General features: G+C 45.0%; 1 protein-coding gene across 11 annotated transcripts in view; it reads right to left on the reverse strand.

The window, feature by feature from the left end:
* Positions 1 to 22,530, reverse strand: part of LOC132465055 (serine/threonine-protein kinase WNK1-like) — a 28,881-nt gene extending 6,351 nt beyond the window's left edge. The window contains exons 1-21 of one of the 11 annotated variants that reach the window (XM_060061727.1): positions 22,326 to 22,530; positions 19,722 to 20,924; positions 10,220 to 10,392; positions 9,806 to 10,026; positions 8,110 to 8,267; positions 7,191 to 7,279; positions 6,879 to 7,098; positions 6,577 to 6,678; positions 5,781 to 6,486; positions 5,548 to 5,687; positions 5,306 to 5,398; positions 5,028 to 5,063; positions 3,359 to 3,469; positions 3,097 to 3,192; positions 2,798 to 2,877; positions 2,541 to 2,703; positions 2,318 to 2,434; positions 1,782 to 1,895; positions 1,630 to 1,675; positions 1,179 to 1,325; positions 23 to 969 (exon numbers count right to left, since the gene is read on the reverse strand). In XM_060061727.1, coding sequence (XP_059917710.1) covers positions 23 to 969; positions 1,179 to 1,325; positions 1,630 to 1,675; positions 1,782 to 1,895; positions 2,318 to 2,434; positions 2,541 to 2,703; positions 2,798 to 2,877; positions 3,097 to 3,192; positions 3,359 to 3,469; positions 5,028 to 5,063; positions 5,306 to 5,398; positions 5,548 to 5,687; positions 5,781 to 6,486; positions 6,577 to 6,678; positions 6,879 to 7,098; positions 7,191 to 7,279; positions 8,110 to 8,267; positions 9,806 to 10,026; positions 10,220 to 10,392; positions 19,722 to 20,462 — 4,500 coding nt within the window. In that variant the 5' untranslated portion in view covers positions 20,463 to 20,924; positions 22,326 to 22,530. Of the gene's footprint in view, positions 1 to 22; positions 970 to 1,178; positions 1,326 to 1,629; positions 1,676 to 1,781; positions 1,896 to 2,317; positions 2,435 to 2,540; positions 2,704 to 2,797; positions 2,878 to 3,096; positions 3,193 to 3,358; positions 3,470 to 5,027; positions 5,064 to 5,305; positions 5,399 to 5,547; positions 5,688 to 5,780; positions 6,487 to 6,576; positions 6,679 to 6,878; positions 7,099 to 7,190; positions 7,280 to 8,109; positions 8,268 to 9,805; positions 10,027 to 10,219; positions 10,393 to 19,721; positions 20,925 to 21,860; positions 22,275 to 22,325 lie in introns of those variants that run through there. The other 10 variants (XM_060061730.1, XM_060061729.1, XM_060061728.1 and 7 more) reach the window with 10 other exon arrangements.
* Positions 22,531 to 22,739: the final 209 nt, after the last annotated feature.

The following is a 22,739-nucleotide window of genomic DNA, read 5'->3' on the forward strand; positions in this document are numbered from 1 at the left end:
CTGAATAAACCACTGAGCTCACCTGTGCTCTGGGCTTGGTGGGAGGGGTGTGGGCATGCTGGCCCTGTCCTGGGGTGGAGGTGGGGCCCAGGGCAGCCTGGGATCCAGAGCTCAGGGGCAGGTTGGAGGGGGGCACCAGGGCAGCCCCGGGCGGAGGTGACGTGGTGCCGGTGGGAGGAGAGGAAGTGCCCGTACTGAATGCGGCGTCCACCGAGGAGCTGGCGGCCGAGCTCGGGTCTTTGAAGAGAGAGCGCAGTTTCTTATCCAGGGCTTGAATGTCATCCACCCCAGGGGCCTTGGCATCGGCCCCTTCCAGCTCTGCAGGTTGGGGCTGGCCCTGGCCGGGCAGCGTGCCAGACTGGAGGGTCTGAGAGGGGGGAATGGATGCAGGAGCAATAGTAGCAGGCTGCTGCTGCTCCGACACCGCCTCGACAGTGCCGAGGGTACTGCCAGCCGCAGAGGGTGCAGAGGCAGCTGTGCTGCCCAGCTGGGAGACGGGCCCTTGGGGGGGGGAGGCTTGCTGGGGCTGGGGCGGGGTGGACTGGTAACCAGATGGGGGAGAAGTCGTGGAGGAAGGGGGAGGGATGGTGACAGCGGGAGCGGGCTGGGAGGGGGGCGGTGGTTGGGAGGGCTGGGCAGACGCAGATGGAGGGGCATGAATGGCGGATGCAGCAGGGGAACGGGTTTGAACTGGGACCGGGTTGGGAGAAGCCCTTCCAGTTGAGGCGGGAGGAGAGGCAGTGGTCTCAGCAGGCAGGGAGCTGCTGGGGGCCGGAGCCTCCAGGGGCGCGGGGTTGGTGGTGGAGGGGGGCTCAGTGTGGTGGCTGGAGGACCCTGAGCTGGGGTCTGGCTCGGCAGCAGGACGGTGGTGGCGGTGTGGCCCCCCGTGGGCCAGCCTCAGCTCACTGAAGGCCTGCTGAAGGCTGCCAGACGGCGCAGACAGAGACAGGCCGATACTCCCAGGAGCAGCTGGCAGGAGAGCAACAGCAGAAATCATGTATTAGTGATTTTATTTTAGAGCAATGTGGAGCTGTAAAAGGACCTCACTAAAGAGACAGTGAAGTAGCAACTAACGCAACTCAAGTGTGTCAACGTTAACCTATAGAAAGTAGTCCCACTGATCAAGTCAAGTGTGTCAACGTTAACCTATAGAAAGTAGTCCCACTGATCAGGGTTACCTTGATCCCGCTTCTCTCCGAAGGAGGAGGCAAGTCCAGAATGGGGTCCAAAGAACTGCTCTCTGAGACGGGACTCTGGCACAGGGCTGACGATGAACTTGCGACCCGCGGAGTGGACCACCTGGGACGCCGTGCTGGGGGATATTCCTGAGGACAGGGTGGAACACAAGGTGTTAAAGCTGAGCACGAGGGGAGGCACGTGGGCTAAACCAGGGTGGAGGAGACTGCTGGGTGTCTAGATCAGTACTTCTGCTTATAGGTTAATTAATTATTATTACTACAAGTAATTTGTCCCATGTATTTTTTGTACATTAGGTTTTATGTAACACACACACAAAATGTCTGTCCTTCATTAGTTCTCTCCTTATGCCTAAGGTAAATATATCCCAAGTTCTGTATGTTACAAATTGTGACCTTTTTATCGTAACCCAAGAGGGGAGTGTGTGTCTACCTGAAACCAGTGGCGTGGACTGAGGCTGCTGCTGTAGATCATTAATCTGTGGGAAGGAGGAAGTGTGGATGAAGACCAGCATGGAGAAACATCTACAGTGCTGCTATGACGGTTTTAACGTTGGAACAGAAATGCGATGTTAAGGAACGTACCTGGTTGAAGCAGTCCTTTATGCCCTCTCCCTTCTCGTCTGCCATCTCTATGACCTCCCGGATCTGCTCGATGAAGGACTCCAGCTCGCTCTCAAGGATGAATTCACTCTGGACCTAATGACAGCTCTGTATTAGGGACGCCTTGATACAGCGGCCATAGTTCCACCAAAAATATAAATTGCAATAATGATATTGATATGTCCGATATTGGGTCAATTGAAAATGAATATTTTCAAACAATTTGCTCGCCTTTTAAAACTTAAATATATTTTAACAATCCTCATCTTTGCCCCATGATGTCCCTCAGGCGTATATGTCTAGTAGTTGCCTAAGAATACTGATAGAAACCTATATCTGCATCCATCGTTTTTTATGATTCAGTAAGGGAGCACAAACCACAGAACACAACACCAAAATGAAGCCAATGTAACAGCTTTGTAGCACAGAGAAGATCCAAGACACGTACAACGAGTACCACCAAAGAACACTCCAAAAGGCCCTCACTGTACTGCTCTAGAGCTGTGAAGGAGACGTACCATGATGGAGGCAATCTCCTCCGGGTTGTCACCATCCAGGTCGAATTTGAAAGTCACCATCTTCCTATTGTGAGTCTCCAGCTGGCACTCTGCCACTCTGTCTCCCATGTTGGATATCTACAAGCAGAAACCATCGAGCACGGGTTAGGAGCACGACTGACGTCGAGGAAGGGAAGCCGTCTGGCTCCGCAGAGCAGTGCGCGGGAGAGAAGAGGCCACGTACGTTGAGCACGTTGAGCTTGGCCTTGCCGAACTTCTCGTGGCGCGAGCGGCTCCGCACCGACCGCCGCTGGTGGCGCTTGAGGGAGCGCCCCTCGTGGCGGCCACCGGACGGAGGGCCGCCTTCGTTCCCGTCGCTGAGGCCGGACGCTGCGTCCGACAGGCAGCTGAAACACAAGCCCGGGGTACACCGTGAGCTATCCGCCGAGCCACGTCATGGTGCTCTGGGGTCTTTGATTCTGATGGTAGGCTCATGCCAACCTTTCCACTGGGGGTGGCACCAGCGCAGGCCCCGTTGTCTGATCCACTGGTGCGGTTTGGTAAATAACACTGGTAGGGGCCTGAAAAACAGAGAACACGCCAACTTACAACCAGGGTAGGCCATGGAGCGAGCCACATAACACACAGGGAAGTTGTTGGGGTGTTCAGACATTCAGAGGTGGTTAAAAAATGGAAGATACTGAAACGGTAACACTCAGTTATTACAAAGCTATGCGAGGATGTCGTGGCTGTTGATTACAGACACACTCACAGACACAGACACACACAAAGACACACACCTGCAGCTGAGGAAGGCATGTGGCCTGATAGAGGAAGTACAGATGCTCAGCGTTGATTGGAGGAGACAGGAGCGGACTTGGCTCATTGGCCCAACACTTAACAGTTATGGCAGAAGGAGCAGCATGCGAGTAGAGAGGAACGATAAGAGAGGAAAGCCATGCATGGTAGAAATGAGTGCACATTACAGATCACGTGCACAGGTCACCGTGTTCACAATGGAGATATGCGTGAAAGTGAGAAAGGCTCCAGGGTTGGGGGTACCTGTTGGCCTGCCTGTGGCGGAGTGGAGCTATGTGGGGCAGGACTGGCCTCAGGCTGGGCTGGCTGGACGGGTTGGGAGGGGGCAAGCGACACAGACTGCTGGCCGGACATCTGCAAAGACAAGAGGGAGCGGCAGAGAAAAGGGAAGAAAAACCCCATGAATATTCAAGCTACTTTAACAAAGGGGACATGGTTTGAATTCCAACTACCCCCATCGTTTGTTCAGGCATAGTCTGTACATATTTTCCATGGTGTCTCACAAAAGCCCTAAAATGTACCATGTGACAGAATTTAAAAGTTGAATAATTCACCTTCAAGGAGGCACTGTGCAAGATCAGTAGCCTCAAAGACTAATGCTGTGTTCCAATATCCATACTATATCCGTACTTACTAGCCTTAGTTTGAGTACGTAGGGCGTTCCAATTCAGATCGGGCGAAAATAAGAGTACTGAAAGGACCCGGATGGTGTACTCAAAACTGTCATATCTCGAAGTGTGGATCGATGTACACTTTTCCAGGGTATCTGCAGGTTTCAGCAAGTCGAATTTAAGACTTTTTAAGACCTTTTCAATGCCACCTTGAGTGAAATGTAAGACCTAAAACACGTGATGGTCGGGGTTGGCAACAGACGCGAGGCAACTTCGGAAACGGACGTCTTCCAGCCAACTGTCCTTGAATTTGCACCTACCCATTGTCGCAGACTATCTAGCAAGCACGCAGATAATCGTTTATATATGCAGGTAGTAAGAAAGAAGCCTCTCTACGTCCTTCCTGAAAAGTCCCACGAGAAAAAATAAATAAAAAGCAGTCCTGCCCCGACAAATTTAAGACCTTGCGTTACAGTATTTAAGACCAGCATATGACATTTGTAACGAATTTAAGACTTTTTAAGGCCTTAAATTTAGAAACATGAATTTAAGACTTTTTAAGACTTTTTAAGGATGCGCGGGCACCCTGTTTTCGTACTCAACGGCAGCCATCTTAGCTACGTAGCGGAAGAGGGCGGAGCCAGGCTGACCCAAAGTCGGCGCATTTTCCACATATTAATAGACATTTTGTAGTTTTTAGTTGTTTTTTTATAGCTGCTAGGCGTAAAGAGTTCACCGTTCAAAGCGGGATGTTTATTGCAGGGGAGGAGCCGCGGCGGCAGTCGTGATCGTAATTTCCGGTTAGTGCACCACGGAGTATTCGATTTGGAACACCACTGACATCTGAAAATTAGCGCACTTAGTGAGTGCGGATAGTGTACTACGTTTAAGACTCATGGAAGTATGGATATTGGAACACAGCACAAGACCCTGGAAACGTTGGGATACATACATCTATGAGTAAAAAATGAAATTACCCAACGCATATCAATAGTTTTTTGTTGTTTAGTCTGCTCTGTGTAATTTTAAGTAGTGTTATAAGTCAACCAGCATACTGAGGCTTCAATGATGAGTGACACCTGGGAGGGAAGGATATTGTTCAATCTATTGCCGTTTAACCTCGGTATACTCTCCTTTTAAAAGCTACAACAGTGAAGAACAGTACAATGTGCTTCTTTTATTGCATGATCAGAATTGCAAGTAAATGCCTTATTTTGGAGCATAACTCCATGTTTGGCTTTAAGAAGTGGGTCTGCTGGAGCAACCAGGAGAGGTTAAGAGATCGGGGTCAGTTTATCTACCTGAGGGGGGAGCGCTGGTGGGTAGTAACCTCCTTGCTATAAGAGACGAAACACAACACACTATAAGAAAGACAAGCTGAGGGGGAAGAGGAAGAGAGAAAACCTGAAAGAGAGAGGAGTGGAGAACCCAGTGGAGGGTCTTAAGATCAGCGTCTTTAGTCGTCTAAATGTCTAATAGAGGAGGTCCTAACCAGTGTCGGTGGGGAGACGCTCTAGTAGATCCTTTTATCTACCTACAGATCCTAACCAGTCTGTAGGGAGACACTAGGAGGTCCTACCTGTGGTGGGGTGGCCATCACGGATGACAGGGCACCAGGTAATCCAGGGAGGACCGCGACTATCTGACCTCCTTGGACCTGGGTCTGGACCTGCTGTGATCCAGAGTACAGACTTTAGTCTCCGATTGTATTGATAATGATACTAATTATGCAACTCAAGAGGAATCAACAAAGCTTTTTAAATTGAGTCGCAGCACTTGAAATAGTACACCTATCTAAAACGGATGACTACAAGTAATTACCAAGACCTGTTGATTTAATTGGTCAGTTTGTGGATACAGCAGCGGGGTTTGCTGCTGGTTTGGGAGGGAGCTGTATGACATCATAGGCTGGGTGTCCTGTTGGACGGAGGTCGCCCGAGGCCGGTCTCCCATCTGATTGACTGAAGTGGTAAAGACATAGGAAAAAGTTGCTTTATAATGGCTTCCAGAATACCACCATCTTGTCGTTTCCAGAAGGAGGAGGGAACACAAACCTCCGACGCCGGGCATTGGACGCTGTTGATTCTGATCCGCCTCCGGCTCTTCAGACGCAGACTGGCCCGGCGGGGCCACCTGGCCCTGTCCTGTAGACTGGGGGACATACGGGGCCACCTGGCCCTGTCCTGTAGACTGGGGGACATATGGGGCCACCTGGCCCTGTCCTGTAGACTGGGGGACATACGGGGCCACCTGGCCCTGTCCTGTAGACTGGGGGACATACGGTGCCACCTGGCCCTGTCCTGTAGACTGGGGGACATACGGGGCCACCTGGCCCTGTCCTGTAGACTGGGGGACATATGGGGCCACCTGGCCCTGTCCTGTAGACTGGGGGACATACGGGGCCACCTGTACCGGCCCAGGCAGTTGGGCCTGTTGAGGATTGGCGTAGTTGGTGTTCTGCTGGAGGGGTTGCTGACCGGGCTGTGGGGGCGGGATGTACGAGGCTGGCTGTGGGATGGACTGGGTGGAAGGCTGGGGGGTGTCCGCGGGCTGGCTTAGATGCTGCTGCTGCTGCTGCTGCTGCTGCTGCTGCTGCTGCTGCTGCTGCTGCTGCTGTTGCTGCTGTTGCTGCTGCTGTTGCTGCTGTTGCTGCTGTTGCTGCTGTTGCTGCTGCTGTTGTTGCTGCTGTTGCTGCTGTTGTATCGAACCCTGCAGCTGCTGCTCCTCTGAGAGCCTCCTCTTTTCCTGCTCCTGTCGCACCTTCAATGATAGTCAATTTCAAATGGGTCATTTCCTCTCCTTGAGAAGGCAACAGGAAGAAGGAAAACCGCATGATGAATGACTACAGACCTGCAGCCTCTGCTCTCTCTTGCGACTGATCAGAGCCACTCTGTCCTTGATGGCCTTGGCCATGGTCTTATGGTCTCCTTCACACACGTAGCCCGACTCCACCTGGAGCACAACACACAGGGTACAACTTTGGTCAACATTGGGGGTGAGTGGAAGTGATTGAGCTTCATATATAGCCACAGCCAATTGGTAGTCTTTTCGCAGATCATATAATTATGTTAAGTAAAACAACAGAAAACCCATCCATCTTGAATGTACACGGTTATATCTGGGAGGTGTGATTTTAAGCGAGGTCAAATCACCATTTCCTGGGCCACGTCCTCGGGCACGTCCTTGCTGAGGTCGAAGGAGAACTCGATGGCCTCGTTGTCCTTGTACTTCCCCTTGAGCTTCTTCACGTCCTCAATCCTCAGCCAGAGCTTGATGGCCTCCATCTCCCCGTCGTCCTCCTCCGCCAGCTCCACCCTCACCCCCGTCTCCTCTTGGAAGAAGGCGTGGTTCAGAAGGTCCTTTATCGAATACCTGGGGGGAGCAGAGTGACTGTGAGCAACAGTACTCGGTGGACTTTAACCAGGTCAGAGCATTATGAGTGGGGGGGAATCTTTGAATATAACCTCTCGTCCTTGTTCTGCCGAATGCATCCCTCGATGATCTCCTTCACCTCCGGGATCGCCACCTTGTCGAAGCTGGCTGGCTTCACCCCCTACAGGAAACACAGAACACCAAATGAGACTTGATCTCCGGACGCCTCGTCGTCCATTTTGATACTTTGCTCTGCAGTATAAGCATGCTACCGTCTGTATCAAATAACTAAATCAGGCATTTTATTTTTGCCCTGATGCTGAGTAATACTAACGCTTGTGCTAGCAGTATCGCTTTTCATAGAAGAAAAAGCTTATTGCCGCAATAAGATCATTACATAATATGTAGTTGATGATATAATCTAAACGATTTACTGTAAAAAAAAAAAAAAAAAAGTGTTGGGTTCGCAGTAATATGAGATTACCAGGAAGTGCCTTACCGACTCTTAATAAATGGTGTTTTTCAAAGACACAAGGCTTAGTTAAACAAATACAGGTTAAAAAATAGCTCAAGTGTTTATGCAGGATTGATCCAATGCATCTAGCTGCGTTACAGGAAGAAAGGTGTGAACATGGACGGCACACACCCTAATCCATCATCAATGACAGGTCTCACTCAACAAAAATAAAACATACAATGACGTTAAATGAGAATGACTGGGTATAGCTTCAAAGGCCAATGTAGTACACAGTTTAAAGTACAAAGTATGAAAGTGACAAGCAGTGACAAGTGGGTAGTTAAACGTTGAAAAGCAACAGTGAACTGAAATTAGTAGAGATAAGTAGAGGAAGGCAGGGGACTGTGATTCTCAAACTACACCTACACATATTTATCTAATTTTATTCTGGTGTGGGAGATGATGGATGGGGGGGGTTAAATCTAGTCTCTAGTTAAAGTGTTGGACACAGGAAGCAAGGGGCAGCGGGGCAGAGGGCTGGAGGGAGGACTTACGCTGGTGACTCTCCGGTAGATCTGTGCAGCGTTCTGGCACTCTGAGTACGGGTACTCGGAGGTGGCCATCTCCAGCATGCACATTCCAAAGGCATACACATCCACTGACTCGTCGTACTTCTCCTCATACATCTCAGGCGCCATGAACTCAGGGGTACCTTAAATCAAAACAACTATTCAGAACTCTTCCCCCTGACTGACTGACTGACAAGGCCTCCCATGGCCCACTGCCCCTCTGCTCCGCAAACCCGCCTGGGGGGTTGGGGCGGAGGAGGAAGAGTGGCCGGCCATGTCGCCGTCCGCCGGAGAGTGGGGGACCTGCGAGCGGAGAGGTGTGAGAGAGAGAGAAGACAGGAGAGGGGAAGGAGAGTGTAAAAAAAAAAAAAAAAGCGAGGGAAACAAAAAGGAAGGGGAAACTGAGCTCAGTTAGACTGTGGAGAAAGGCGCACGCGTTTGTCTGTATAAGACCCTGACAGTCTAAAGCATAAGGAAAGAGTTTCATGTGAAGACGCTGGTGTACAGAACACATTCAATAGCCAAATATTGAAAGAAAACCCCACATTTGTTTGCCAATGATTTAAGGGGACCAACAAGACTAGCTATGGAAGTAACTTCTGTCAAGACCTCACAAGGTTTTAAAAAGCGTACATTTCACCTACCTTTTAATGACGACTTACCTTCTTGTCCTTCACCTGGAGAAGAATTGCACAAAGGTCAGGTCTGAGCGAAGCACATCCCATAGCTAGACCCTGTACTCATCAGTATGCCTCTGTACACCAGCCCTTAATAAACAAATGCTTTGAAATGTAGGTCTTACACAGAAAAACCCAGTTGGTTCCTTTTTAAAGATTTTTTCTTTAAGTGAGGTGTGTCACAGCACACGGTAAAGACTTACCAGGCCCATTCAAGTGTATACTTACTCAAAGACAGCAGTACCCTATTCATTCCATACAGCAGAATGAGGCACAGCTGAAGCTAGAGCCTAGTTTAAAAACATACCCAGGAATGTAAAAAAAATAAAATAAAAAAAGAGGCTGATAAAGAGGACTGCTGGGGCATTCACTAGAGGAGGGACAAGATACACTCTTAATGCTGAATGATTTTTTTTTAAAGCCTAACCAAAACCTGTTGAGGCAAACCCATGGAAAGAGATGTTAAAGATCATTGGCATTATTGTTAAACAGACCACATATTTCCAAACCACAGAACAAAGACCAGTCTAAGACGGAAGCCAAGGGAATACCTTTAGCCCTGGCCAGGACAGCCTGCAAGTACAAGGCATGACATTTTTATTAAATCAGGTTTCTAGTCAACAGCAAGGAAGAACACTGAGGCGCTACTTACTTTCAGTAGGTGCCTGGAAAAAAAATCCCTTTTTGAAGACACAGAGAACAGTAAGGTTCTGTCACAGTAACGTACTTGACTTGCTGTGAGAGTGGGGAGAGAGCAGGGCTTGTGTTATCTAGCCCAAGACATCCACAATACCTGGCCTCCGTTTGAGCTGTGGTTTGAGAGTTAAGCTGAAACACTGTGGTCTGTTTTTTTTTCCAAATCAACCACATTGTCAAAGAAACAAAAACAACCTCTCGCAATTCAAATGCAGTTCAATACACACATTTGAAAAACTCAACACAACAATATTGCAGCCCTGGTCGGATTAGGGGTGCAGGAGGTAGCGGTGACTTTGAGGTCGTACCTATGACACTCTTGGCAAATGAGGCCCTCTTAAGCGTGGCAAGGCCCAGGTCTCCGATCTTCACAGATCCCGTGGGGCCCGTGATGAAGATGTTGTCACACTTAAGGTCCCTGTGGATGATGGGAGGGGTCCGAGTGTGCAGGAAGTGGAGGCCCTTCAGGATCTGCCTGCACCAGCTCCGCAGCACCTTGATCTTCATCACCTTGAACCGTTTCAGATATCTAGGGTAGATAAAAAGACCATAGAGGTTTAGAACACAACTCAGAAAAAATAAAAACATTCACTGTAATAACAATACAATTTTAAGGGTTCATCTCTCAAAAGAGATGGACTAACAGCAACAATAGCCATGAGATTTACTGGGCCTTTTGGATTGCAAGTATCACGGTTTGTGTATTGCTACATAACACTCACGTTTTGAGTGTGCCAGAAGTCATGAGCTCCGTCACCAGTGCAATGCACTTCCTGCCTTTGGAGGGCCCCTCCCAGGAGTCATAAAAGCGGACAATGTTGGGATGCTGCAGGCCCTTCAACATTCCAGCCTCTTCCTTGAAGCGCTGCCGCTCTGACTTGGACAGCTTGCGATCCTGCACAGGACACAAAGGGAACACACCGTTAACATTGCTTACTGACCCAGCCGCATTGTAAAAGTGCTAAACTATTGAACTGAAAAATTCACTTAAACTATATGCTGCTATAACACGTTCAACATAGGGTTTTTTTATGCATAGAATCATACCGTGTTTTTATTAAATTTTGCTTTATTCTCATTAGCTATGCATGTTCAATGCTTGACTAAGCACAATAATAGGAGCAGTCAAAGTAAACATGGCACATTGCTGTACACATGTGACTTTATAGCTGACCAATAAAACTTCTTTGATTCAATCTTGCCCGTCTATTAGAGGTGTGTGGACGAAACAGACGTCAAACGTGTCACTTTGACACGTTGATGTAGCAAGTTCACCAGCGTCACCGAGCAGATATGCTTAGAACAAGACACTGAAGCTCCACTCCAGCACCGCCGCCTCATGCCCACGTGGGAGGTTAAAACTCAACGTTGATAAAGTCAACTATTAATGAACGGTTATTTTAGCAGCTCAACAGTTGCTAAAATATACATAAAAAAAAAAAAAAACATACTGCATGTAAATCTTGTAAGCATTTAAAAAAAGTTAGTGAAACAATGATGCTGCTTACTAAACCTCATTACGACCAACTAATGCTAGCAGCTATGTAACGATAAGCATAAGCATATAGCAGAATTATCGGTTAGTGTAAAGTGCTCGCAGTGAAAACATATCTTAACGGCTCTGTCGGTCTTGCAGTTTCTCCAAGTGGGACAATGCACTAGCGATTTCCACATAATCTCAGTTGAGGAAAAAAGCTGAGGCTGATACTTAGGTAAAGCCTGGATTTATGGTGTTGTGAGTAATGTTATAATGTCCAACAGTTTTGATAACCCTATGGTGTTTGCAAACGTTTTATGAATGATCCCAGCACTTCATACACATCATAGCCAACCAAAATAATATTGCCTGGAAACATGGACAATATACTAGATTTAATAATCCATTTTTCAAATGGTTGTGTGGGGTAACAACTATTATTTATTTTGGCGTTATGAGCAATCCGATGGATTGAGCGCCAATTTATCCCTGTGGTGAAAAAAATAAATACTGCAACAGCCTAATGTACACATGCATTGGAAGGCTACTATTGACGCAGATGATGGAAAGAAATGTCTAGGAACCAAGCAGCATTTAACAAGGTTTTGACATAAAAAATAAAAAGGTGTTGAGATCTACCCATCCTTGCATTACCATTGTTTAGAGCACAAGGTAGAGGCAAGGGCCGTTTATCAAAGCAAGGGTCACAGTGTTGTTTCTGGCAAGTTTCCTACTCAATGAAAAGGTCACAAGATGACATATGAACTGGACTGATCTATACACAGAGTAAATGAAGTTTAGCTTTTTTAATACTCTTGTATAATGTTACCAATTTATAAAAAGAATAACGTAACGTTGTAGTTAAGGTGGCAGGCGTGTTTTGCTAAGGCGGCCGCGTAAGCTGTAAAGTGCTGTGGGAAACCCTGGATATAGATATGCAAGATGCAGCCCCCGCCCCCCCCGCATTTTTCCATTGCCAACCATCCCCAACCTAAACCGTTCAGATGTCATACTCAGATGTCATGCCAATGCCAGAGCTCATGCCAAGTCATGACAGACTTGGATTGAGTAAATACCAAGTATGAACACGTTGTGAGGCGATGAATAATGCCCTAATCTAGAAAGAGCTGTGACACTATTCCAATGGCGAACAAATTTTGTCACAGGGTTCAAAATGTGTCATGGGGCGGTGTTGAAATGCTGATAGCGATGTGTGTCAATGGGGAATTTAAATGACAGAATTGGGTCAAGAGCAGATGCACAAGTAATGACCAATAGCAAGAGCACCTGTCAGATACAATGTCTGCCTATTGGCACAAGCACAGATCTCTTGTTGGAACTCTCTGCAAAGCCCGGCTTGACGTACACTTATTTCGCACTGTGCTTTACTGACGAAGCCAAACCACAGCCGTCTGCCAAGCCCAAAGAAACCCTACTCTGAGGCATAGCAAGACACAAGCCTAGGGTTTTGCCTGGGCAACCCTCCAGGTTCTCCAGGAAACTGGAACCATTGTTGTGGAAGGGTATGTATGCTCGAGGAATATTATTAATTTTAAATTGTTACTTGAAAGTTACTAGAAGTCTTGTTGAGTGCTTAAGTCCAAAATGCTTACAGTGTAAGTGAAATAAAAAATAAGGGTTTTGGCAGTTTACAGTTCTAGGAATGAGGGGGCCTGATAGCCCCATGGTTAAACCCATGCCAACTTTGTAATACTAAGCATTAGTTTGATGAAGTATTAGAACTTATGACTAGCACTTAAGGAGGTCATGCTTTGCGTCAGGCCCCTGCAAACGAAGACCTGGTTAGACAAAGACACTCTGCTATCCTCCATATCATAGTTTTTGGACTGCCTTTGTCCCTTCCACTCCAGACCAGTGTGATCACCTCCCCAGAGGATCTCTGCTCTACAAGCCTGCAGAGATTGGCTGTTCGAATATCTCCAGGCTTGTATAGCAGATTTACGGGCATCAGAGAGAAAATGGATGAGATCAGAATGTCGTGATGATCTCTCTCCTTCACTACCTTCACCTGATTTTGATTCTGATTCCAAAATCAACTCCTCTGCCTCCAACCCAAGGAAACAGATTTCCATGTTCCCTTCCCTCCTCGTCCTCACTCCTTCCCTTCATTCTTCCCTCACAGCTAATACATTTGTAACCAACTTGACCAAGAAGGGGAAGGATATCTGCTCCCCTTTTACCCGTGCCGACATCATCCCTCCCCCTATAGACCCCTCTGTTTTTACCCACTTCATTTCCCTCTCCTCTGAAGATATCCACAGAATAGTAAAATCTAACACCACCTGCCCCCATGACCCAATCCACTCATCCCTTCTCGAGCAACATCCTGCCATTCCTCACTCCGCTCATCAACTCCTCCCTCACTTTAGGCCTTATTTCAGCTTCCTCAAGCCTGCTAGAATTAAGCCGCTCCTTAAGAACCGACCCTGGAAGCTGCTGACATCCGGAACTGCAGACCAGTATCTCTTCTTTCATCCCTTTCTAAAACATTGGAACATGCCACCTCTAACCGAACCCTGCGCTCTTGACACCAGTGTTGCATCACAGTTTCTGCCATCACTGCTAAGTTGATGTCACACAACTATTCCCCACTTCCCACTCCTCTGACATCACCATGATTGCAACACGCATGTCAGAATGTCTGGAAGACATCAGCTATTGGATGACTGCCCAACACCCTAAGCTTAACCTTGACAAGGATGAGCTCTTCCTTGTGGCAGGGAAAGAATGCCCTCACATTGACTTACTGGTCACTGTCGAGAAGGGATGATTTATTCAATACCCCCGTCTGGAGGGTTAGGATTACAGGACACCTAGTATATCGCTAACTGTGAGGCACATGAAAAAAAACAATATCACTCATTTACATTATAACTCACACAATAAAAAATATATATATACTTAACAATGGTAATAACACATCCTGCTCTTGAGTAATGTTTGAGTTTGAATTCCCACTGAAACCGAGGGTTCGCTGGCTCTTTAAACTGCAATAGTATTATTAACTAGTCGTATCGGTACTCAGTATCGGCAGTTTACCAAATAAAAGTACTCGTACTTGGTTTGAGAAAAAGTGGATTTGATGCAACCCTATTGTCGAGGACATTGCGGTATCTGTTTAAGATTTCGCCCAGATGGAGTGAGATATTGTTGAGATCTTTAGGCAAGGCAAGTTAGGCAATTAACAATGGCAGAGAGTGTGATCTGTATGACGAGGGGTGAGCACGAACAACTAGTGGTCTTCAGATCTCTGACCAACTGACCTACTTTCCACAGATCCTCATGCCTTTTCTTCTTCTGCCCACCATGTGCGAACAGTCATGCAAAACCTGCGCAGCCGCTCTGGGTCACGACGAGCCGTGTGCCTGAAAGGGCATGGGCTGCCGGTCACAAGCCATACACCCCCTGTCCGTTTTCGCTCCCCTACACTCCTCACTCTGGGGACTTTGAGCAGCTGTCCCACACTGCCTTCCTGCTTCCCATTATGGTTAAAAGCCAAAATGAACTATGTTATAACCAGCATATTGGAAGATGGCAATTGTGTCAATGAAACAGTTGCAGCTAACTCAACATCACTTTACAAATCACTACATGGAGACAGCCAAGCAGAATCCTAAATAATATCTTCCATAATGTTATTCAATTAATATAATTTTTTACAATTAATATTTATAAAATATATATAATAATGAACCCGGTTGTATTGAGAGGAGAGAACCATCTTATTACTTCCATCAAGTTGTTGCAAAGTTAATGCTTACAGCTTATCTTATAAAAGGGATGTGCATGTGGTTAAGATTGTTGGCGGTGCCTACCGCCTAGTATAACTATGCCCTTGGAGATAGAGAGTACGAACAGCATGTACAAAAGTTCAGTTCTGCCATCATGTAAGGAACACAGTAACTTCCCTCTCATAAGGTGTTTGTTATGGATCAGATTAGAGATAGGATAGGGAAGCACACTCCTACACAGCACCATGAAGGCTATTATCAATGAGCCTGCAAGTCAAGTGTTGTGGCCCATATTCCCCCCCTATTGATACCAATAATGCTAGCTTCCCCAATCAGTCAAGTCCATTATTGTGAATCAGTCTGTATAGCATTTATTAATAATAATAATAATAATAATAATCACAAGTACAATATAAAATATGGTGTGTGGGAATCCGGAAAACAGCCACGGTTTCAGTTAGCCGGAAATTAGCCGTACCAAGGTTGATTTGACGGCTCTAGCCTGCAAATAAATCGGTTAAACAATCAATCAGGTATCATTGTAGTCACCAATACTCAACATGACCGCTGCACTGTACTTGTAGGACATGGTGGTAGGACATGGTGGAAGTAATAACCAAGCCTATTTACGTTTCTCGGCACACAGTCCATGGTAGTAAACTACGTCATCGACTTATACTCAATGTATAATAGTTTGCGTTTAATAACATATGTGCAGTTATATCGCAACAGTTCCATTTTGGATACAAGCCTTTTCTAAAAGAGTGAGACTACATTTAGTTATCGAACAGGGAAACAACCTCCAAGACTAAAGCCTCTGTACCGATACATGTATGATTTGATTTTTATACCTCTAAAACTGTAGGAGTAGATAACGCAAAATGAGGCGGAAGAATAAGAAAAATTATAAAACAAGATTACAATAGTGTGGCTTTCTTTGCAACCACACTAATGATAATATCTTAAATACATTATATATCAAATCTGTATGATTGTCTTAGTGTAATTAACAAAACTAATAATTGCATGCAATTTATTCACCATGTCAAATGTTTATTCAAGTTTGCAATTTGCAATTTCTGGTCAAGCTGTTCAAATGTCTGAGTCTGTACCGTTTCTTAGTGTTTGTTTCATCCCCCCGCTCATTTCGGAGGGACCACTACCTCAAAGAATTCCTAAAAATTGAGTCATAGGGTGTAGAGGACAGGGCTTAAGATATCTCAAACACATTCCGAACCTGGTTTCATAAATCCAAAAAATTTCTGACAGGGCAGGAAATGAGTCACAGTAACTCTTGACAATACAAATGATTAAGGTCAAGTAATGGTCATGACTGATGCATATCTCATATCCTTTGGCATTCATAGTGCATCGGCCTCGTTTTAAGTGGTTTTACACGCCATGGGAATATAAAACGACTTTTAAACTGTAGTCAGCAAAAGCATGTCTTGAAAGATACAAATACTCCTCACCATTTAAAAAACAAATAATGAACTATGGTGCTGCAAAGAATCTAATTGAACCCATAGCGATTCGACTGTCACAAAGCTACAGAGAGGGCGAGCTTGGAAGGGGCGCATGCTGCTGCAAGGCAGAAATGTCCATAAATAACCAAGTGAATCTAAAAATGAACAGGGTGAGGAAGGTCTGTGATCATGCTTTGGGCGGCCTACGGCAGGGCCCTGTTGTGAGGAGTACTGAGAATTAGAGACGCTAGGCTTGAGTAGAACCATGGTCATGGCATTTTCATTCCAAATTTTTAATTGGCCAGGCGGGAGAACACGGTGGCTTCGCTGAAGTTTGATCTTAGTAATGTGATTATGGGAATATGGTTAAGTGGGAAATGAAGGTGACAGACTCAAACATCCCAAATGAAAGTGCATAGTGTTTGATTCTAAAAACATCTCAAACCATTGATTTGTTGGTCGATCAAACTAGAAGAGTATATTCCATAAAAGCAATTATTTTAGATTCTTATGACAAGAAGAAGCTCCACCACGTGAAAAGCCAGTGGATTGAGATAACCGAGGTATGGCATTCAGGGAATGTAGGCAGTCGCTCGCAGAGCCACAGCGTCCAAAGGATGCCTGTGGTTTCACTGTTCATCTTTCAATGCTGGTCGTCTGCCAATTTGAGAAGGAAGGGGGCTTGGCAGACAGAGAATTGGATATGACACGGTTTGTTAAGGATGGATGAACGAGGGGGAAAGGGGGAGGTCCCAGAATCCAATGTTCACTTCCTCTGCATGCTGACCTACTTACGGCTCAAACATGGCGGCTAAGAGATATATGAATCAAACCAAAGTGGTTTTGCATGCGAGGTAGAACAATGGATGCTTATGAATTCCCAGAACCAGTGGACATAAAGAATTGTGTGCTTTGTTAATGCATAATAATTAAATAAAAATTAAAAAATAAATAAATATATATTATATACATTGGTAGTCAAGGCGGGGTCCTATTGTTGTTAAGGCGGCCGCCTTAACCATACAGTGCTGGGGGAAACACTGCTTTGTTTTGGTGTCTATTGGAATCCTTAGAATGTCAAACTTCTTTGACAAAGAAAATATGGATAAAAACCTTTGCTACAAGTTATGTCCGTTCATTGAATGTAACACGATTAAGATATCCCCTGTCAAAAGAGCATGATCGAGCATTACTGGTACTGGAGAAGACCATCAGGTTGCAATTGGAACACCCACCAGACCGGTTAGCTAACAAGCTAAAAACGTATATTGCAAGCTAATATTGTTGATCTTATATGAGGTAGACCATGTGTTTTAAAATATACACGACATGGATGAAAAGTCTTAGTTAGTACAATAAGTTTATCTGACATGGACCATTATAAAAAAAAAAAAGAAACGTTGCTTTCATGCAGTTAAGCATTAGTCACCGTTGCCAAAGGAAACTATTCTGGAAAATAAGAGTTAGAGTTTCAACGCGCACTTTGTGCCCTTGGGAACTGGTTTTAAACCCATGTGACATCACTTCTTATCGCATTAAAAGAAGGGCAATACAAGTTTCCCTAGTCGCAGTTTGAAGATGTATGGAGGCAAATTCCTCGCCATTAACTTGTTAAATAAATAAAAGTTAGTTTTCCCACCTAAAATGATCAAATAAAAAAGGTAAGGACCAATAGACTGCCAAAGGCACCATATAAATACATGTAGGCAAACACTTTACACATAGTGTCCAATGAGCTATTGCTGGCAGGAAATACTAGATGCTGGTTAGACTGTTGCACCAGTTAAAGTGAAGTGTTGACAGGTGTTCGAGTGCAAACATGACTCAAGGAAACCAGACTTTTCAAATATAAATAATCAAACCACCTTGCCCTCATAGTCATTAATCTAACCTGCCTAGAATAGCCGAAAGACTTCATTGAAATGAGATCACAAACCAGCATTTTGATATGATAAAATACCAAAGAAATATATATTCCTTTCATAACAGAATAGATAGTGAGCCAATTGACAGAAAAAAGAAAAAAGGGAGAATAGGCCAAACCGAAAGAATATGCGGACAAAAGAAAATTGTAAAAAAGCAGGATTTCAAAAAAGTTCAGGACCAATGCAGTGCTAAATAGGTAATATTATGTGGAAATAAAGACGACGAGAGAAGAAACATGCCATGGCAGGTATCTCTGCTGCACTTTACTTCACACAGAGGATTAGAAATTCCTGGTTGTGAGGTTGAACCATTTTACATCCAGAGGAGACGTGCATTGACTGAGCATGCTCCAGATCCTCTCCATGTGAGGATTGAGGGGCCACAGTTATAAGCTCTAGTCCTGACATTGTGTGTGGGTGTGCCTCTCCAACTGCACTCCTAAGGCACTGCTGTGTGAGTAGTCTGTCAGCTCAGACAGGAAAAACGGAAAAGGCAAACACACCTTCAGTGAATGTCGAGTCGAATGTCACTGAAGGCAATGTAATCGTTTCAGCAACGTTGCATATATTTTTTTAAAATGGTAAATAGCCACACTTATATAAGCTAACCCCGCAATTTCTTACTTCTGCTTTCAATATGGGAAATCATTAAAACATGGTAAATATTCCCATAGCCGATTTAAACCAAAGGATGGCCCTTGCCTTTAGAATACAAAGAAGCTTTACCTTACTGAACTATCATCCATTTAATAGACCCTAAAATGTTGCCGTAACTCCAGTAGGCCTCACATGCCACAACTATAAACAACTGCAGCTCTGTCATTAGATAAAGATTGTGTTAACTAAATCCACAAAGGATGTGCTTATTGGTGGTAATATATACATCAATGGCAGAGAAAAAAGACCAGGTAGATCCTTATAAATTTCCTTTCCCACCCAGCAATATGGCCAACCATTACAGGTGTTAAGGCATGAGAAGGATGACAAATACAATTACGTGAAATGCGTCAAGTGACCTTCCACAGGTGCAGCAAACTCTTAACCCGGCAACAATATGATGCAAAGTGAAACAAAAAGAGGAAATGTGAGCCATGGACTTCTGAAGGGAAATGACAGAGGCTACAGCTGAAGGAACAATCAGGAAGGAAATTACTTTGGCACTTTTCCATCCAGCCAACGGCTGATGCTAAGGTTCAAAATAATAATATCCCAATCATGGCTTTGAATATATCAGCTATTGCTCAACATTTATCAATGCCTTTGAATTTATATTTGGACTATCTGATTGGATTTTATGGTAGACTATATAAACTACACTTTAATGGCAATTTAAAGGCTGGATGTATAGCTCATTTCACATCTATGATTTAACATAAATCCTCTATATGGCAGCATTTTTGTATCTCTCAAATGTGATAATCAAGGCGCTTTCTTAGAAGGACGATTTAAGGAGAACATTTGCAGTGCACACGACGTGTTCAAAATACATGTTGGCCTATAAAGCAATATTAAACAACAATAACTACACATTTGTTATAAACGAAAGGGAGAGTTAAAGGGTGTGTTTAGAACCATCAGTAATGATGATCAGGGTATTGTCCTACCTGGAGCTCACACCATGCCACCTCCACTGTCGTCTCAGTGTCCAAACCCTTGTATACAGTCTTAAAGGAGCCGCGCCCGATCTCAATATCAAACTTTAGAAAACGGCCGTCTGGTGATGTGCCCACTGCTTTCGTCTCGGCCTCCTCTATGTCATCTTGTACTTTCTTGTACTCTGCTTCCCTCAGCACTGCCTCAGCTCTCGCCTTGGCTGATTCTTTAACTTCCTCCTCGGCGCCGGGCTCCTCTTCCTCCCGCGCCGACTTCAGCTCAGGCCTGTCCTCCACCTCACATCTACTTGGAGGTTCTGTGTTGATGGTGGGTATGCAGTGAGCTGTTACCAGTACTCCTCCATCACAGAGGTCTTGTACCAAAGCAACCGTCTTCTCTGCCGCCAACTCATTCACTTTCGCCTTTTCACCTCGTCCCTCGTGCTTAGCAGAGTCCTCGCTCACGGCCAGCACTACATCCACCTGGAGGGCGTGCGCAGAGGAGGCCAGGTGCCACTGTGGGACCTTGGTGGGCAGAGGAAGGTCCAAAGCTGTAGCATTGGAGTCACTGATGACACTGCGGCGTAGGAACCGGTGCTCTTGGTTACACCGCTCCCGCTCCATAGTATGGTGGCGCCTCCTCACTTCTGTTGTCAGCCGATCGGCCACCATGGAATCAGACCCAGACCCAGTTCCCATCTTCTGGGGGGGAGCCAAGAACTTCACCATGTTGTTACCTGACTTCTCCGACATCCCACAGCAAGCGTGAGCACGTACACTTGGCTGCGGAATTAACAAGACAGTTCCACTATCTCCATTCAGAAATCAATGAAGCACTATCAATTCCAGAAATTATACAACAAAAAAAAGAGCAGCAACAACGTGCCGCAACTCCTCTCGTCTTGTCTTCTTAATGCTTAAAGAGCAGTGCTCTGTATGCAAGATAGAGACACAAGGCTTTGGAGCGGCGGTGTTCTTTTATAAATAGAAAAAAATAGAACACCCTTATAAAAGCGAGAGCCTTGATGATGACACTTAAGGCTTTTTAAATCCACACCATCCATCCTGTGGGGCAAGGAGACCGGTTTCTATTCAACATAAGGAATCACTTGAAAGCAGATAGAAAGTGGCAGCGCTTGCTCCTGCGGCCAAACTCCGCTGTATAGTCAACAGCTGACAGGTCGCACCCACTCGATTTGTTCCAGTCTGATATCCCTGCAAGAAAAAACCATAGATAAATATTATTTGCAAACTGAATGATAAAAATGCTATACACATTCAATAATTTCAACACCATAAAGATTTAGTGTGCTTCAACAGTAGCTAAATTGCAAGTCAACAAGTAGAAGTCAAATACTGGCATTCTTCAAACATAGTAGGTTTACAATTCATATCGTGTGTGTGGATGTATATATATATATATATATATATATATACATACATACACCTGAGTTAGTATACGTGGCCAAATTACATAAATACTATAGCTATACAACATCACCAATTGTCTAAATACTCAAACGGATGAGTTTGAAACTACTATAACAGCAAGTTATACCATGCATTCCATGTCCAGCACATCACTTCGTAACCCTTATTGGGCGGCATGTACTCCATCCCTGGTTTGAGCCAATAGTTAACGTTAAAAATATGATTAAGGGGTTACTCAATATAACTGTTGATATTGAGTACAGTTTGGGTTTGGCAATAATACGCAACTACATCCTACCATCATGAATCAATTACAGAACACTTTCTACTAAGTTATGGTATAACTGTCACTGGCAAATAGTTAGGCTACGAAAAACCATAACGCAACTGGGTCACCGCGAAAGGTTCTGCTACAGGAAACCAAACTAAATAATAGAGATTAGAAGCAGCTTATTCTTCAACCCAAATGTGTCTGTGTAGTCAATTGTATGACCATAAGGCCCATATTAAGAAGGAATTGAATAGCAACATCCTTGAATACAAAGCACGGAAGACCGATGGTTCTTTGTTAGCTTGCTGGTTTAACAGCTAGCCACTGACGTTAGCCAATTGGCTAACGTAACTGGTTGACGCATCAGTTCTTGCCTTAACACTTTCATTCGTTGCGATTTAAAGAACATTGCTACATTTAACGAATCAATAGTAGACAACTCATCTTACCCTCTCGATATCGAAATTCCATTATCATAGGACCACAACCTTTGCTGTTAACACCACCAGACACGTTCGTCTGGCATACCGGTTGGAATGCTACCAAACCGTGACAGAAGCAGTGCCACCGCTAGCAGGCTGTCTTACTAGCTAGCTGACTAGCCAGCATTAGCAAGGCGGGTCTTCCTCATGACCACCAAGATGGCCCAGATCTAGACCCGCCCCCCAGCCCCGTGATCATGTATGCTGAGTATTGTGTTTTTTGTCTTTTGACGTCAATCAAAAATAATTAGCTCACAGTATTCACTGGATTCTACGTTATCATAATACGACCGTTAATATTAACTCCAGATGGAATTTGAGCCTGTGTCGCAACACAACTAGTTTCTTACCGTTAACTGACTACAGATAAGGCTAACATAGCAACTACATGATGTAGCTGCAACGGCACCGGTTGGACGCGATGTGACTTACCTCAATATTGCACACTCTCGGCAAAAATGTTCTTTAGTACCAGCTCTGTCGCCGTAAACTCCGACCACATAATACCAATGTATAAAGCATACAAATCTACACGAGGTAGACTAGTCCGTTTTAAAGATAATGAAACCCTTAATCACAATCCAAATTCGTCGAAGGAAAGGTTTTTTTTTTCTGAGCTAGAACAACGCATGCGCTAGACATGGTTCGCCTACACTAGACACAGGTGTATTCCTTTACTTCCTACGCACATGTAATTGCCATATATATATTGTATAAAATATATATATATACGTACATATGTATGTTTGTATATAGATATATATAGATATATTAAGATTAACACATCACACTATCGACCTTTTATCTATTCACAACAAACAGTTATACTCACAGATGCACATATTC

This window comes from Gadus macrocephalus, chromosome 9 (genome assembly GCF_031168955.1).
Source record: "Gadus macrocephalus chromosome 9, ASM3116895v1".
Classification (NCBI taxonomy): Eukaryota; Metazoa; Chordata; class Actinopteri; order Gadiformes; family Gadidae; genus Gadus; species Gadus macrocephalus.